The 18,351-nt window shown below is 42.6% G+C and overlaps 1 protein-coding gene and 1 long non-coding RNA gene across 2 annotated transcripts in view; both read right to left on the bottom strand.

Moving 5' to 3' along the window:
• The window catches only part of LOC128740329 (protein disks lost), a gene marked incomplete at its 5' end in the record, with an annotated part of 91,374 nt that extends 90,790 nt beyond the window's left edge, over window positions 1–584 (bottom strand). Inside the window, one exon of the mRNA XM_053835866.1 lies at window positions 236–584. Within this exon, the coding sequence (XP_053691841.1) occupies window positions 236–584 (349 nt within the window). The remainder of the gene's footprint in view (window positions 1–235) is intronic.
• Window positions 585–609: 25 nt separating this feature from the next.
• LOC128741892 (uncharacterized) overlaps window positions 610–18,351 on the bottom strand; it is a 442,705-nt gene continuing 424,963 nt past the window's right edge. Inside the window, exon 3 of the long non-coding RNA XR_008412237.1 lies at window positions 610–717. This is a non-coding gene — a long non-coding RNA (uncharacterized LOC128741892). The remainder of the gene's footprint in view (window positions 718–18,351) is intronic.

Raw genomic sequence — 18,351 nt, 5'->3', positions numbered from 1 at the left:
TACTTTAACAGTAGTTGACCTGTAAAATGTGACGCTATAGCGTCAATGCTGGAAGATGATTCAAACGATGATTTATTAATCTTTGCTCCGCCTTCCATTGAGCGATGAGCGGTTCTTGGTTTTAGTGTAGTTATTTATAAGTTTCTGACCTTACCGACAAGGGTTTCGTCAGAAAAGTATCAACCATCATCTTGATGATGGATTTCGTAACAGACATTAAGAGGAGTACACTTACTTTCGTTTTCACTCCTCTCATAACTGCGACGTTCATTGTTAGCAGTCTGATCGGCAGAAATGAGGTCAACCCTTCGTGGTAAGATTGCGACGTTGTTAGTGCTAACTTTCGTACCAGCATCTATTTGGCGGAAGCCCGCATGAATGTCCGTATCAACCTCCTCGACCGCACTTGCAGCACCGGCAAATAAATCACGGGAGATCGATCGACTCGGCTGTTGGGATCGATTTCCGGATGTATCCTGATCGGCTCCGATCCCACCGGTATCTTCTTTCAGCTGCCGACCGGACGACGACGACGGTAATTGAGCTACTTGATTGGCTGGTTCCTCAGCGGCCAGCGCCGTTGATGATAATATGCACGCTTTGTTATTGTTCTCGATTTTGATCTCTTCGGACGGGAATGTGATTGACGTCTTCCTGACTGACACCGGGTTGGTTTTCTTTGGAGTGTCGCATATCGATGGAGCGCATTTTGTGAAACTGAAAGAGCGAACAAAAAGAGAGATTTCGTTTTAGTTATTGCATAACAATTGTTCTCGGTATTATGAATTTTGTTTGTCGTTACATATCAATGATATATGATATATCCAATGCAAAAAATATGCTAATACTAATACCAAAGCAGCATTTCTAAGTGAAAAATGCATGGCCCTCTCCAATTCCAATCAATTTTTTAATTCAAAGGAGACAATGCTTTTTCTCGTCAGAATAATTGATTGTTTGAATCCAAGACTAATATCTCGAAAGGGCGTATTTGTTTTCACATATGTATTTAAAAATTATAATTTGAAGACTATCGGTTCTACCGACCGGGGTGATGTCCAGAGTTACCAGGTGAATTTTTGAAAAGTCTTCCCGAATCAAGAAAAAAATGTCATTTGTCTTCTTCCGGGTTTCCAGAACTTCCCGCCCATTTAAATTGCATGGTGAAGACATGTCTTCCAGTGTCTTCAAGCGAAGACATTTCAACATAAATCCTCAAAAATGTCTTCAAAATGAAGACATGTCATCACTTCTGGCATCTCTGGTGATGTCTCAGAACGAGTGACTAATGACTAATTGTAAAATAAAAGATGATCGATTTCTGCTACTACGCGATCACAAGGAAGTTAACAGGAATTTACAGACTTAGACAGAGAAAATATTGTAACAGACCAACCACTTGTTTCTTGTTTTGGCTTTTTAACCAGGGCAGACATTTAATTAATTTTTATAATGGTTTTATTTTTATAATCGACGGAGGAAACGGTACACAAAAAGGAATGGCACACAAACTTACTAAGCGTTACTTCAATGACCCTCCTTTACTTAATTTTCCACTCTTTGCCTTTCACGTCTTGCCACCCTTGGGGAACTATAAACACCATTGTTTTATTACTTTCTTCTACCGTCCCATCCGTAGATAGTAAAAAGTACCGTTATAAAAAATTAAATAGTGTAAGCCCTGATGAAAGAGGTTTTTCTGCCATATATTACTAAGATCCGCACGGTCATGTGCCGCCAACAGTCGTTAATTTTTGTTACTAGCTAAATTTTATGAATTCTAGTAAAATGTTAACCACATATAAATTATACATGATTAATCATTTAAATGTGTCTATTTTGTGCGAAACGAAACACTATTTAATATAACAATTTGCAAAGTTTATGATTTAAAAATTGTCGTGAAAATGAAATGGGTAAAATGGTATTTTTTAATGACCAGTTGTCTGATCAGTCAAAAATAACAACCGAACAATGTATAAAATGAATCATGATTTCAAGATTCTAAAGTAGCATCTATGAAACTACACCATAAATCTATACCTAAAAAAAGGATTTCTGTCTGTCTGTCCCTATGTTCCTTATAGAATCGAAAACTACTGAACCGATCGGAGTGTAAATTTGCTTGTAGGGGTTTTTGGGGTCAGGGAAGGTTCTTATGATGGTTAGAGACCCCTCCCCCCACTAAGAGGGGGGGGGGCATACAAATGAATCAAAAATTTCTGCATAACTCGAGAACTAATCAAGCAAATGGAACAAAATTTTACATCTGGGTGTTTTTGGAGACAAGATTTTTTTCTATGGTGAATTGAGACCCCTCCCCACTTTAGGAGGGGGGGCTCCTATACAAATGAAATGCAAATTTCCTAATTAATCAAATGGAACCATATTTCGCATGTGGGTGTTTTTGGAGGCATGAATTTTTTCTATGATGAATTGAAGAACCCTTTACCTTTTTAGGAGGGGGGATCCCATACAAATGAAATACAAATTTCCTCATAACTCGAGCACTAATCAAGCAAATGGAACCAAATTTACCCCTTGAGAGAAATAATGACCCCTCTCCCTTTTAAGAGGGGGGGGGGCTTCCATACAAATGAAATACAAATTTCCTCATAAATCGAGAGCTAATCAAGCAAATAGAACCAAATTTGAGATGTGGGTGGTTTTGGAGACAAGAATTTTTTCTATAGTGAATTGAAACCTCTCCCTACTTTAGGAAGGGGAGCTCCTATACAAATAAAATACAAAGTTCCTCATAACTCGAGAATTAATTAATCAAATAGAACCATATTTGGCATGTAGGTGTTTTTGGAGGCATGAATTTTTTCTATGATGAATTAGGACGTCTCTCCCTTTTTGAGAGGGGGGCTCCCATGCAAATGAAATACAAATTTCCTCATAACTCGAGAATTAATTAATCAAATGGAACCATATTTGGCATGTGGGAGATTTTGGAGACAGAAATTTTTTTAATGATGGTTTGAGACCCCTCACCCCTGTGGTAGGGGGATAAGGACTCTCATACAAATAAAAAAGAATTTTTTGCGTAACTCAAAAACTAATCGAACTCGAGAAATATTAGCATCTTTCATAAAACATTAATCAATAACAAGACCACCAAGAACTATCAATAGTAACATTAGATAATTCAGCGCGAGACGGCCACAGGCCGCGAGTGTTGCCGGCGACCTGCCGTCGGACGCACCGGCCACTGCGGGGAACAGACCCCCGTAGAGATCACCTCTATCTAGGTTTATTTATTTTCCTAGAACTACTGACCTCTATTACTTTTCTTCAGTTGGGTCTATATTTCGCGTTATGGTCAACCGAGAATTGGTGTTCCGCAAAATGGTATTCGGCGAAATGGTTTGTAATGATGGCGAATATTTAAATGCTATCCGCTTTATTTTATCAGGCTAAGCAATGGGGGGAGTTATTTTCTACTTTACTGTGAGGAAAATTTGTATATTAAAACACTCATGAACTCCCCAGAAACTTGCAAAACTCGAGATTGCGACAAAGGTCATCCGAGATTCACGATTTCTGTACAACACAGTTTAATTTGTGGCAATACGAAGTTTGTCGGGTCAGCTAGTAATAATATAAGACAACACAAGATCATGAATTATTATTCATGGTTTTTAGTTACCTAACATATCGATTGAACCATGAACAATCATGAATTCTAAATTTAACTATCTGTAGCCCGCGTGCGTCGCCTCGCATCTAATTGAGAGGTTCCCGAACGGTACCATCGGTACGAATCGGAGGTACTCACCTACTTTTCTATAATTTCGGCGCACAAACACTAAGTCTTTTTTGCTTCGATAATCTAAATTCACTATAACGGAGATAACCAGAATGTACGACCAAAAGACCTAAATGTATCTTTAACGCTATGTAACTCTATTAGATGCAACAACGTTACTGATGTTTGCCTTGCTTGATTGCAATCTGGCATATTAATTTATTTGAGTCTTCGCTTACACTTATATAACAATGCCATTTTCAACTGTGGCGCTGGAGCCCACAACAAACCTTGCTTCGGATAAGAGACTACTCGACTTAACTACTCGATTCTGCTTAATACATTTGCTCGACTTACTACCCGACCCAACCGCTCGACTTAACTGCACGACTGAACCGCTTGACCCGACTGCTCAACTCAACTGCTCGACTAGACTACTCGATTCAACTGCTTACTTACTTACTTATGTGTCCATGTCCGCCGGTCCGGCAGAACAAAGGGATGAAATCAGAGATCTCCACTTCTGACGGTTACCCGCCATGGCTTTTACCTGTCGCCAGGACAGGTTCTCGTCTACAGCCCGGATGTCGTTGGCTAAGCTCCGTCGTCATGAGCCTCTGGGTCTGCCTCTTCTACGCTGTCCTTGTGGATTCCAGTCGAGTGCTTCCCTGCAAACCTCGTTCGCTCCTTTCCTCAAGGTGTGTCCGATCCACTTCCACCTACGTTCACGAATTTCTGTGGCTATCGGCTGTGGATGACACCAACGATGGAGTTCCTCATTGGATATCCAGTTATCAGGTCACCAGGCACGAATGATGTATCGCAGGCACCGGTTAATGAATACCTGCAGTTTTTGCGTTGTCTCCGCTGAGACGCACCACGTTTCGCAGGCATACAGCGGTACGGATTTAACGTTTGAATTAAAGATTCGGGTTTTCATACGTAGAGTGATCTGGTTTGAGCGCCAAATGTTTCGCAGACCTGCAAAGGCACCCCTGGCCTTCCTGATCCGTGTGGCTATATCAGTCTTGGTACCACCATCGGGCGTTGTTTGGCTACCAAGATATTGAAAGGCGGTTACCTGCTTAACTTGTTGTCCCGCTACTGTGAAGTTGGTGGCATTGTCAGTGTTCCCTACCATAGACTTAGTTTTTGCTACATTGACTGTGAGACCTGCTTCTTGGGAGCTCTCGGAGAGGTCATCTAACTTGCTCTGCATGTCGTTTCGGTGTTGTGCGAGCAAGACAGTGTCGTCGGCTAGGTCGAGGTCATTTAGCTGCTCCATCGTTAGAGGATTCCAAGGCAATCCTCGATTTGGTCTACTGTCAATTGCTCCAACTAATATCTCATCCATAACGATGAGAAACAGAAGCGGTGATAAAATGCAGCCCTATCTCACGCCAGCAGTAACCCTTATGGTGTCGGACAAGACGCCGTCGTGCAAAACCTTGCACGAGAACGCCTCGTACTGAGCCTCGATGAGATGGACTAGCTTATCTGGAATTCCTCTACGCCTAAGTGCGCCCCAGATGTTTTCGTGATTGAGTCGGTCGAACGCCTTTTCGAAGTCAACGAACACCAGCAGAAGAGAGTCCTGGAATTCGTTGATCTGCTCCAATATAATGCGGAGCGTTGTGATATGGTCTACACATGATCGGCCAGTACGGAATCCAGCTTACTGCCGCCGGAAAGTAGCGTCGATCTTCTCCTGGATCCGGTTGAGGATTACCTTACTCACTTACTTAATTGGCCTAACGTCTTATGACAAGACCTGCGCAGTATAATTTCTCCATCTGTTTCGGTCCATGGCAACTGATCTCCAGTTCCGCGGGCACCCAGTGCTCGCCAGATCTCGCTCCACCTGGTCTTGCCACCTCGCTCGCTGTGGCCCTCTTCGTCTTGTTCCTACCGGATTTGATGCGAAAACCATTTTTGCAGGATAGTTGTCCGGCATTCTAGCAACATGTCCTGCCCAACGTATTCGTCCAGCTTTAACCACTTTCTGAATACTTGGTTCGCCGTAGAGACGCGCGAGCTCGTGGTTCATTCTTCGCCTCCATACACCGTTCTCTTGCACTCCGCCAAAGATGGTTCTTAGCACCCGCCGTTCGAAAACTCCGAGTGCTCGTAGGTCCTCTTCAAGCAATGTCCACGTTTCGTGCCCGTAGAGGACAACCGGTCTAATTAGCGTTTTGTACAGTGTGCACTTTGTACGGGGGCTCAGATTGTTCGACCGCAAGTGTTTGTGGAGTCCGTAGTAGGCCCGACTTCCGCTGATAATACGTATTTTAATCTCACGGCTGGTATTGTTGTCCTCTGTTGCCAGCGAGCCAAGGTATACGAACTCGTCGACTACCTCGAACTCATCCCCGTCGATTACCACGGTGCTGCCCAAGCGAGCCCTGTCGCGCTCGGTCCCGCACGCCAGCATATACTTCGTTTTAGACGTATTTATCTGCAATCCAATCTTCTCTGCTTCGCGTTTCAGTCTGGTGTACTGATCTTCCACCGCCTCAAATGTTCTGCCGACAGCATCCACGTCGTTAGCAAAGTAGATAAATTGACTGGATTTATTGAAAATCGTGTCCCGCATTTCGATCGCCGCTCGCCTTATAACACCTTCAAGCGCAATGTTGAATAGCAGGCAGGAAAGACCATCTCCTTGTCGAAGTCCCCTGCGAGATTCGAATGGGTCCGACAAATCCACCCGAGATTCTCACACAGCACTGGATCCCATCCATCGTAGCCATGATAAGTCTAGTAAGCTTACCCGGAAAGCCGTTTTCGTCCAAAATTTTCCATAGCTCTTGTCGGTTTACGCTATCATATACGGCTTTGAAATCGATGAACAGGTGGTGCGTGGGGACTCGGAATTCGCGGCACTTCTGGAGGATCGCCCGCAGGTTGAAGCTCCGTCGTAGACCGACCCTCCATGAAGCCGGCCTGGTAACTTCCCACAAATCTATTGGCTATTGGCGATAGTCGATGAAAGAGGACTTGGGACAGCACTTTGTAGGCGGCATTCAGGATAGTGATGGCTCGGTAGTTCTCACAATCCAGCTTATCACCTTTCTTGTAGATAGGGCAGATAACCCCGTCTTTCCACTCCTCCGGTAGTCGTTCCGTATCCCAAATCTTGACAATCAATTGATGCAGACAGCCGGCCAACTTGCCCGGGCCCATTTTAATAAGTTCCGCTCCAATGCCATCCTTTCCCGCTGCTTTGTTGTTCTTCAGCCGCTGGATGGCTTCTTTAACTTCCCTTATCGATGGGGGTGGCACATCTTCGTCGCTTGCTGCACCAATGTGGTCACTTCCTCCGCTATCATGGTCTTCCGCCTGCACGCCATTCAGGTGTTTATCGTAGTGCTGCTTCCACCTTTCGATCACCGCACGGTCATCAGTCAAGATACCTCCATCTTTATCTCTGCACATTTCGGCCCGCGGCACGAAGCCTTTGCGAGATCCATTGAGTTTCTGATAGAACTTCCGTGTGTCGTGAAAGCGGTACAACTGTTCGAGTTCTTCGCACTCCTTCTCCTCTTGGTGGCGCTTCTTTTCCTTGAAGAGTCGGGTTTGCTGCCTCCGCTTCTGTTTGTATCGCTCCACATTCTGACGGATGGCTCTACGCAGCATTTGTACCCGCGCTGCGTTCTTCTCATCCAATATCTGCTGGCATTCCTCGTCAAACCATTCGTTACGTCGATTCGGTGCCACACTGCCTAGGACGTTCTCCGCTACGCTGTTAATGGCTGTTTTCACGGCATTCCAACAGTCTTCAAGAGGGGCTTTATCCAGCTCTCCCTCTTCCGGCAGCGCGGTTTCGAGAGATAACGCGTAGTTTTCGGCGACCTCTGGTTGCTTCAGTCGCGCTAGATTATACCGTGGCGGGCGGCGGTATCGTATGTTGTTCACAACAGATAGTTTTTGACGTATCCTTACCATCACTAGGTAGTGATCCGAATCAATGTTGGCGCCCGGATAGGTTCTGACGTCGATAATGTCTGAAAAGTGCCGACTATCTATCAGAACGTGGACGATTTGTGATTCTGTCTGGTTGGGTGATCTCCAGGTGTACCGATGCTAGAGGTTATGCTGGAAGAAGGTACTACGTATGGCCATGTTCTTGGAGGCGGCGAAGTCGACAAGTCTTAGGCCGTTTTCGTTCGTTTGCGGGTGAGCGCTGAACCGTCCAATCACCGGTTTGAATTCCTCCTCCTGACCAACCTGAGCATTACAGTCCCCAATGATAATTTTGACATCATGTCTTGGGCAGCGGTCGTATTCACGCTCCAACTGCGCGTAGAATTCGTCTTTGTCATCATCGGTACTTCCGAGGTGAGGGCTGTGCACGTAAATTATGCTTACATTGAAGAATCGGCCCTTAATTCTTAATCTGCACATTCAGGGGTTGATCGGCCACCACCCGATCACCCGCTTCTGCATCTCGCCCATCACTATAAAAGCTGTGCCCAGCTCGTGTGTATTGCCGCAGCTCTGGTAGATGGTATGACCATCTCTATACGTACGTACCATCGTTCCTTTCCAGCATACCTCCTGCAGCGCTACGATGTCGAACTTGCGGCTCTTCACTTCTTTAGAAAGCACGTGGGTACTTCCGAAGTAATTTAGAGACCGACAGTTCCATGTTCCTAATTTCCAATCGTTAGTCCGTTTTCGTCGCCTGGGTCTTTGCCGATTGTTCCGATTAGAGTTATTATTATTACTTACGGAGTCCATTGCTTTGGTTTTTTTAGTGGTTCAGGCTTGCAAAGCCCGCAACCAACCCCACAGTATCGCCGGAGGGCCAACGTAGCTCGAAGGAGCCCTCCTCCCCTGTCAGCATACTACCTTGGTTTCCACCGGGGTTGGTTACCCGATCTCCACCCGAGGTTGCTCGTATCCCGGCTGGTACCACGAGGAGGTTGGGGTAGGAGTTGCTAGGTAAGAGGCTGTGAACCACTGTGGGGTCTATTTTATGCCCAGTGCACAAGGCACCGATGGTACGCATTACCAAGCCATTTACCAGCCTGAGGATTACCTTACAGAATACTTTAAGAGTAATACAGAGCAACGTGATGCCACGCCAGTTACCGCATTCCGTTAGGTCTCCTTTCTCAGGGACTTTGACCAATATGCCCTGCATCCAGTCCACCGGAAAAATTGCGGTTTCCCAAATATTGCTGAAAAGCTGATGCATCATCTGGGCTGACAAAGATGGGTCAGCTTTGAGCACTTCGGCTGAAATACGATCTATCCCTGGCGCTCTATTGGATTTCATACTCTTGATGGCTGCTACAATTTCATCCAGTGATGGTGCCTCCCAGTTAACGCGATTAATTCGACGAACTGTAGGCGTCATACGCTGCTGGTTTTGTTGGTCTCTGATATTTGAAACTCGGAAGAGTTGTTCAAAATGTTCAGTCAATCGCTTAAGCTGTTCTGTACGGTCAGTCAATAGCTGACCAGCTCTGTCCTTTAGCGGCATCTTTGTATTCATCCTGGCACCATTAAGGCGGCGAGAAATATCGTACAACAAACGGATATCACCATTGGCGGCGGCGGTTTCTCCTTGTTCGGCTAGGGAGTTAGTCCAGGCTCTCTTGTCCCACCTACAAGCACGTTTAACAGCCCTCTCCATTTCGGCGTATCGTTGACGATTCAACTGCGCGATTAGACTATTCGATACAACTGCTCGAGTGGACTGCTTGACTCGACTGCTCGGTTCAACTGCCCAACTGGACTGCTCGGCTGGACTGTTTGACTGAACAGCTTGATTTAACTGCTCGACTAGACTGCTCGGTTTGTCTGCTCGACTCAACTGCTTGACTTCTGTTTGATTCGACAGCTCGACTTAACTGCTCGATTCGACTGCTCGACTGGACTACTCGACTCAACTGCTCGACTGGACTACTCGACTCGGCTACAGCAGTAAGCGTGAAAATGAAACAACCGGTTCGGCGCCGAGAGTATAAGCTCAGAGGCGTCAAGGCAATCAAAAGTCGTTAAATTTTTAATCTTAGCGGAAAATTACCTTTGTTTATCATGGGACTTTCCTGTAGGTGCGCATCAAGAAGTAAGTGCATGGGAATTCCAATGTTGCCATATCTAAATAGCATTTTTCGCACTGTTGCCGTTGTCACATGCCTGACCATATAGATGCAGTTGCATCCACAGGCAGCCAAACTCAACTGAATATACTAAATGTCGGAATCACGATTCAACTACATTAATGGATTAATATTTTTCTGATGACAATGACCGCTATTTACAATCGTCTTTTTTTCTCAACGCACTACCCATGTTAAAACTACCCGTAGTTGTCATACGTCAGCGCATCGCATCATCGTATTCAAAGTGTATTTAGGTACATTCTGTTGCTCCTCAATGAGTAGCACAATGTGCGGTTGCTCATACAACTGCGTTCAGCAAGAAAGAGAAAAGTCAAAATGAAGAATAAATCGCGTTGAAGACTGAGCACAGTTTGAATTTTTCTCTTCTCTTTTTTTCTTCTGAGGAGGAATCATCCCTGCATAAGTTTTTCCCACCAGATGAATCTGACACATCTTGTCTGTAGCTGTACACATGTACTCATTTAGGTAGATAAAATATTTCGGAACTTACCAACAATAATTTTTGAAAAAATAGTGAAAAATAATGGTTTTTATTACATTATCTTTTCATCAGTAATGAAGAGGTATTCCATAGCTAAGTAATAGTTCGAATGTAATTCGCTTAAAAGTTCGTTCTAATGCTACTTTTTCATCTGTATATCGAAAAAGAAGAACAAGACCCGCCGTAGACGAACCCATCTAGCCCCTTCAGGCACCAGATAAAAATACTTACTTTCAGTTACTACTGAAAGACGCTTAGCATAATTAATTAAAATATCTGGATGATAGAAATTGCCCATTTATCTCTCATAGCAAGATTAAAATTAAGATTTAATTAAGATTAAAAAGTGTATGTCAATTGAAGAAATTGAACGTTATCCAAGCAACAAATACCCTTTAATTCGACAGACATTCCACGGAGCAGGCACGCGAAAAGCCGCACGCCTTCACGAGGGTGGGTAATCGATTTTCCCCAGAAATATATTGTGCAGCTGATTTCTGACAGCAACTGGTTACTGCAAACATACCTTCTGCAACATAGTAAAAATGCTAACATGCGCTAATTGTGACTGTTTACACGCGAAAAAATTTGTTCGCCGGTCATTGGAAAAGCTGTTTTTTGCTGGTTCTCCTTCGACCGCACAAACAACCTTGTGCCATTATTCAATTAAACGCAACGCACGACCACGAATTCCCCCCGTGGCGTGGAGGAAAAACGCAGCCACACGGGCACAGCATAACAGCATAACACTTGATGAATTCCATTTTATAACCTCACTAACCCAATCCCCTCGATTAGCTGGTTGTTTTGCAGCTTTTCATTTTTGCTGTTTACATTTGTTTTCCCTAGCTTTCCATGTCTTTTCTTCGGTTTGCCGCGCGGTTGTCTCTGATCCGTGGCTCGTGGGCTCTCGCGGTCAGTGACGGTGGAAAAAATCTGGTCAATGAAAATCGTTCGCACATTGCATATCACCGTATCAGTATCACTATCGCTGCGCCTATCGGATTGCGCCTCTGGTAAATTGTGAGCATAGTTATGCATAATATAATGAAAAATAACCGATCAGCGGCACAGTGGGACATTATTGGTTAGTTTTTATTAAAGTTTTTACATTTAAAAGTGACTGCATTTGGCTTCTTATCGTTTGAATTCTGTGAAAGGTACTTTATTAATAAAAAGGATGATTAATTTTAGCTTCACCACATGTTATATTACATTGTGCTGGGAGCAGTGAGATAACCGAAGACAGTCGGGAAAAGTAGCGGGAAAATGCCCCGCTAGCGTATCATAGCAAGCAGTAGAAAGCACAAACTGTTTGTCGATCCGCAATCGAAGTGTAATAACAATAATAGGCTTGTAATAATTTAATGCACTTATTATTTAATCATTTGAAGCTTGTTTGCCTAATGCCACACCACACTGGTTGGTTCAACACGTTGGTCGGCATTTTTCTTTCATTTTACTACTTCGATAATAAACGTTCATTCGGTTCAATAAGTTTTCTTTTGATACTAGCTAATTATTAGGTCACGAACCAACCGCGTAGTGACAAGTCGGGTGGTTGCGCATGGTTGAACGGTTTAGTTATTTTTTGCAGTTTTAGTTTGTTTCGTAAGTTAGTTGTAACATGACTGAGAAAAGTTTACAAGTAAGTTTTATAAAACCAACGTTCCTCGGAAAAGAAATTGGGTCTTTATGAGTTTCAATAAATATGTCACCAATTCCTGCCATAAAGATTGCCACTTCATATACTGATAAGTATACAATAGAATTGAGTAGGTTAACTTTACGTCTAGTTGCGCAAAACTAATGATATAACATGTACTACTATTGTGTCCTAAATAACCAAACAGGCGTCACCATTAATCAATTATGCAGTGTAATGCACTACTCGGCACCAATACAATTTCTATAAATCGTAGTTGTACTTCAAACAAACGACCATTTTAGTTGTAGAGTGACTCCGGTCCAAGTAACAGCCACCGGCACCAGTATCGCGCCCAATCGATCAGCTTGCGAAAGCTCCTGCCGCGCGCGGTACTCAAGGACAGTCCCTTTTCCGCCTTCATTGTAGGTCACTGCAATATAGACCGACTTGGTGCTGTTTTCATTTTCCCGTTCTCCGTACCGAAAAGCTTTTGCTAAGGTTGATCTCGGTTGAGCTTTTGTAGGCGCTAATGCAAACTAATGGTGTGATAAAAATAAATCGCATCACGTTCGTGAGAGGTGATTCCCATAGATTAGCTTCCACCTCGGTGCTGCTGCTGCTGCTGCTGCACTGTTGCATTTGCATCAAGTTCGGACGGCTTGGAAGTGCCTTCAGTTTTTACTTTCGTTCCGCGTGAATAATAAACAGCATTAGTTTTTCTCGTAAATATCCAATAGAACAGCGCTCTAAAAGCTTTGACTAAGCACCCCGCATCCTCTTAGTTCCTGCCCTCTAGCCCATTACTGTATCCTAGTCGGGGATCGCTTTCAACGCAGCACCGCACTACAGTTAGAAGGAAGAGTTATACAAATTACCAGCTGTTGTGCAGTGACTGTTGCATTTTATTACTCGTTTAACCCGCCGCAGGCCGATCCACACCGCCGCCGAGTCGGACAGCAGGCGGTTAGAAAAGGCAAACTTTTTGCATCTAGTTTTCCGTGGCAGCCAGGCTAGAAAACGAAGCAGGCGTTTAGCAAATTGCTAATTGATGGCTGGCAGCCCAAGAGCCCCGTGGCTGACGCAGAGCGCACGAATGGCGGCAACGTGTACTTACGTGCCCGGCTGTCTAGAGTGTCGCAATGAACGACCGTGTCGATTTTTGGTTAAACAAGGGATTTGAGAATTGAAATATGGGACAGGAAAATGGAAAAGCAAAATATATATATCAGAAACAAAATAGATAGAGATGTATGGGGACAGGTAATGGAAAAGAATACGAAACGGAAAAGGAAATAGGAATACAAAATGGAAAAAGAAAATGGGTACAGGAAATTTTTCAAAATTGAAGGCTGAAGGATTGAAGAATTTCATAAAATTTTACTAGCGGGGTGGATTTTTGTCAAATCCTCTTATTTTCTTTTGCTTATATCTCTGGAAATACTAGGTTAAGAAAGACTATTTTATCACGTTTCCAAAGGAAGTTGTAAGTTTTTGTCACCCCCCCCCCCCTTTTGAAAATGGCTTGAAAAATCCAAAGGTCAAAAAAATAATTTGTGGGTTATAAGCAGGATCGGCGCTAGCCAAATTGTCGCTCCACGCAAATTCTCAAAATGGCGCCCCCAAAACAAACGAAAAACAGCCGGCGTTGCTGTGTGCAGACATTTTACTACCTACACGCTCGCCAACGCACAGTCTCCTAGCGTCTTTCTGCATAACCACTCACGAGGCAAACAACTCGTGAGCAGCCAGCTGCCCGTGAAAGCTAGCGGCACGTTGGAATACAGATTAAGCATTACTGTTTGTTTTCTTCTTCATCTTACGCCCTCGTTTCTACTCGCGGGTGGGAGTGCGAGTCCTCGCGAGTGATCGGTATCAGTTTCTCAGGCTGCAGTGACGTGCGAGAGCAACTACCGTAGTTGTTAGCTAAATACACACTCGCAAAAGTCGTTGCAGTGCATGAATAAACAAGAGCGGGAGTCCGAAAGGAATGCCGGCGTGTTCATTAGAACGAGTACGCGACTAGTGTGAGAAAATTAGCCCACACAAGTGCGGGGTTCGCAACACTGGTCACAGTCAACCGCCATTTATTTGAATAATTGTCGGTTTCTTGAAACCAATTATTAGAATGATAAACCTTCAAAAATGAAAAAGTTTCGTTCATATTTCCTGTTACTTCAGAAACTTCGTCCTTATACCTTGCTACTTTATCGAAGATGAATCTGCTGATTGCGGGTTCTAAAAGAATCGAAAATCTCTCCCCAAAAAAATTCTAAATAATTTAATATCATCTTTGCCACTTTCCCACCACGTTTATCTGAGTGATTTGATTGTTGTGTTTTGTTGGGCATAGATTTTCATCAGGAGGAGGTGGAGCGCAAACGGAAAGCAAAGAATGGCGTAGGCGAATGAACCATGCACTTCAGGCACTACTTGGCATGATTCTCAAAGTACTCTTGTCGAAAGTTGGGAGATTACGATGGTTCGGTCACGTCGCAAGAATACCGGATTTTCTTCTAGACCTTCATCGGCCTTGGTTCTCATACACGTACGCGTATGTTGAGTTGGAAGCGAAAAAAATGTTGGTGGGTCATCCAGGTCGAGCGACAAGCCCAACATCTGCTTTTGCCTGCTTGGTTCGCGGCGCTCATATACCTACTGGCGAGAGTGTTGACCGAACATGAATTCACCAACATTTTCGACCAACATGTTCGTACGTGTATGAGGGCCTTTAGGAGTAGAGAGACCCAACTTATTAGATGGCTCGACCAGGTTGAAGCCGATTTGCTTGATTCGAGATGCTCAACGAATTGGCGGCAAATAGCCCAGAACCCAATTCAGCGGAGAATACCTCTAGATACACCACTTGCCATCCCGGCTTTATGCTGCTAAAGCAGAAGGAAGAAAGTTTTATATTACCCACTTATTTATTTAATACTACAGTTTTTTTATGTAGTCGAAATGGCGCCCCCTCGAAGTGGCGCTCCAAGCAACTTGTTTTGCTTGTTATAAAATCAATTGTCTGTGGGTTCTACAGCCTAAAGATCTCGAAAAATGAGTATACGGAGTGTACGGAACGCTTCTAACACAAAAACGAAATCGAAATTCGACCAATAGAATTTCCGAAAATCGGCAAAAAAATTCCTTCGATTTTGTGTGTCTTTTCATTAATTTTTGCATGAAAAATAATAACTTATATGTACAAAGTAAGAATATATTTGATTTTCATGTTTAAGCTTTAAAAAATGCGTTTGAAGCGTATATTTTTTTGCGATTAAAAAAATATCTTCGTTTTTTATGACACCCCCTCCCACCCCCCAAAGAAATGATAAAGGGAAATGAAAAACGGGGAAGCGACAAAGTAAAGGAATATTAGTAAGAAACAAAAGAAATGAAAAAATTGCAAAGCGGCGGTGGAAAACAAGAGAATGCAGTTGGAACTCAAAACAGAACAAGACAATGGGACATCCAAAGTAAAAACGGAAATTATGACAAAGCGAAAAGATATATCAAAAAGTCGAACGGGCAAATATCAAAAAGAAAGAAAAATTAGAAATCAAAATGAAAATATAGCCTGATTTAATCCACCTAATGGTGAAAAAAAAGCTTTGTTATACGTTCTTACATGAGTAATTCTCGCTGAAACGGGACCACTACTGACACGAGGTCTTCAAATATTGGAACCTTTTGCGCTTAATTGGTTGAAAATGGTTAAAAAATAAGAATTACACATTTGATATCTCAAAATAGTGGACCCCTCGTTCGCCAAGGGGCCTAACAGGTTCAAAAAAAGTTGAATTTTGAGCAAACCTTGAGATCTACATCATGTGACATTTCATAAATTTGCCCTGAAACAACTAACAAATGGCTCATTTCTGTAAAGAAGAAGAACAGGGCTTTCAAATGGAGTAAAAAAATTTGGCGGCCATCTTGGATTTGGTCGCCATATTGGAATTTATCAAAATATCGCCGTTTTCACTATGTGCTACTCAAGCGATTTTCATTTTAAGACCACCATTGGCAAGCTGAGGAAAAATGCTATAAGAAACATTCATAAAATTAGGTGCGCAATGGCACCAACTGAATAAAACAACCAGTTGTTTGTAGCAAGGTTCATAATTTTCATGTAATTAATATTGTGATATTTCCAAAATTTGCTATGAAACAAACTACAAACGACACGGTTTTGTAAATAGGCGAGATAGGGTTTATAGACGAAGTGAAAAAAAATCGACGGCCATCTTGGATTTGGCCGCTGTGTTGGATTTTATCAAAAAATCGCCGTTTTCGCCATGATCCCCCAACCGATTTTAATTTTAAGACCACCATCGGAAAGCTGAGAAAAATGCTATAAAGAACATTTATCAAATTACATGTGTAGTGGCATTAAATAAACGAAACAATTTATTATTTGTATCAAGGTTTACAACTCTCATATAATGGAATATCTTGCTACAAAAAATTAATTGTTTTATTTAGTTAATGCCATTGCACAGCTAACTTGATGAATGTTCCTTATAGCATTTTTTCTCAGTTTTCCGATGGTGGTCGTGAAATTAAAATCGGTTGGAGGATCATGGCGAAAACGGCGATTTTTTGATAAAATCCAACATGGCGGCTAAATCCAAGATGGCCGTCGATTTTTTTCGCTTCGTCTATAAACCCTATCTCGCCTATTTACTTTGTTTATTAGCCCTATCTCTCCTCTTTACATAACCTTGTCGTTTGTAGTTTGTTTCATAGCAAATTTTGGAAATATCACAATAATTATATTAAAATTGTGAACCTTGCTACAAATAACTGGTTGTTTTATTCAGTTGATGCCATTGCACACCTAATTTTATGAATGTTTCTTGTAGCATTTTTCCCCAGCTTTAGAATGGTGGTTAATTGTAGATGAGAAAACAAAATGTGAAAGGGGAATGGGAAAGTGTAGTTGGAAAAGGATATGGTACGGGGGAATGAGAAATGGGGAATACAATGGAAAACCGGAATAGGAGAGAGGAATGAGAAATGAAAACAGAAATAAGGAACCAGAAAGCTTAAAAGGTGAATGAAATCATAATGGGAAACTTACTGGCAAATAGGGAAGAGAAAAAACAGGTAAAAAGAAGAGCAAAAAATTTAAAATTTTAAAAAATGAGAAACTGAACCGTAAAATGGAAAAGAGCTGGAAAAGCTAAATGAAACACTTGAAAGGGACAAAAAAGATAAATGAGTAATGCGATTGGAAAAAGAAAGTGGAATAGGGAGTTGAAAAATACTAAAAAACAAATAAAAAATGGGAAATGGAAATAAAATGAGAGAAAGGAAATGGAAACAGTAAGCGAACGCGAAAAGGCAATCAATAACAAAATGTAGAAGGAATGTGAATGTGAGAGATGTGGTGTCCAACTCCAACGTTAATTTTCTAATAAATCAGAGTCCTCCTTTCCGCATGCTGTTTTTCTATTGTTGGATTACTTAATCGTGTTTACTTCAAAGATTGAATAAAATTGAAATAGAAAGAAAATTAGCAAGTCCTGCTATAGGTACCTAACTCGAGAGCCGGATTTTAATTCTCGACATTTGAAGATAAATGTTTACCCAAAAAAATTAAATATCTTTCCATTTTTTTCTGCGAAATATTATTGTAATGAATGTTTTGGGTTACGAAATATTTTATAGTGTATTCGTTAAGTATTTGTGAAGCGATTCTTTTTTGAATTCCATACAGTAGCAGCATTAAAAGGAATAATCTGTTTGGTTCTTGGCATGAGGTTGCAGCAGGCATGGCTCAAAAACTTTGACTAAATTTAGATTCATTTGTCAATATTATTTTTTCCAAGCAAAATTTGAGAAAGTTATGTATGGTTGGTAAATGGTTGGATAATGCGTAAAACAGACCCCATTGTGGTCCCTAACCTCTTATCTAGCAACTCCTACCCCTGCCTCCACGTGGTACCGGTCGGAATACGAGCAACCTTAGCGGAGATCGGGTAACCAACCCCGGTGGAAACTAAGGTCGTATACTAACAGGGGAGGAGGCATAGTGTTGTCTCGACACTGAAAGATGGCAGCCTCATCCCAAGACTCGGTAGCGTAAGCCTTAGTACGGCTACCTATCTAAACCCAAACAACTAACAACAAGAGTCAAGAAACATCTTCTCGGAATATTCGGCATGGGCCAAGGCGACGTAATAAGGACATGGAATGGAGACTTGGTACCTGGACCTGCAGAACGCTAAATTTCGTTGGTGGCGACATGGTGCTGCTCGATCAACTAGAACCCCGAAAGTTTGGCATCGTGACACTGCAGGAGATCTGCAGCAAAGGCGAGAAGGTGTGGAGGATCCGTGGC

Source organism: Sabethes cyaneus, chromosome 3, assembly GCF_943734655.1.
Source record: "Sabethes cyaneus chromosome 3, idSabCyanKW18_F2, whole genome shotgun sequence".
In the NCBI taxonomy this organism is placed as follows: domain Eukaryota; kingdom Metazoa; phylum Arthropoda; class Insecta; order Diptera; family Culicidae; genus Sabethes; species Sabethes cyaneus.
This window is presented reverse-complemented; position numbering and strand designations above follow the sequence as displayed.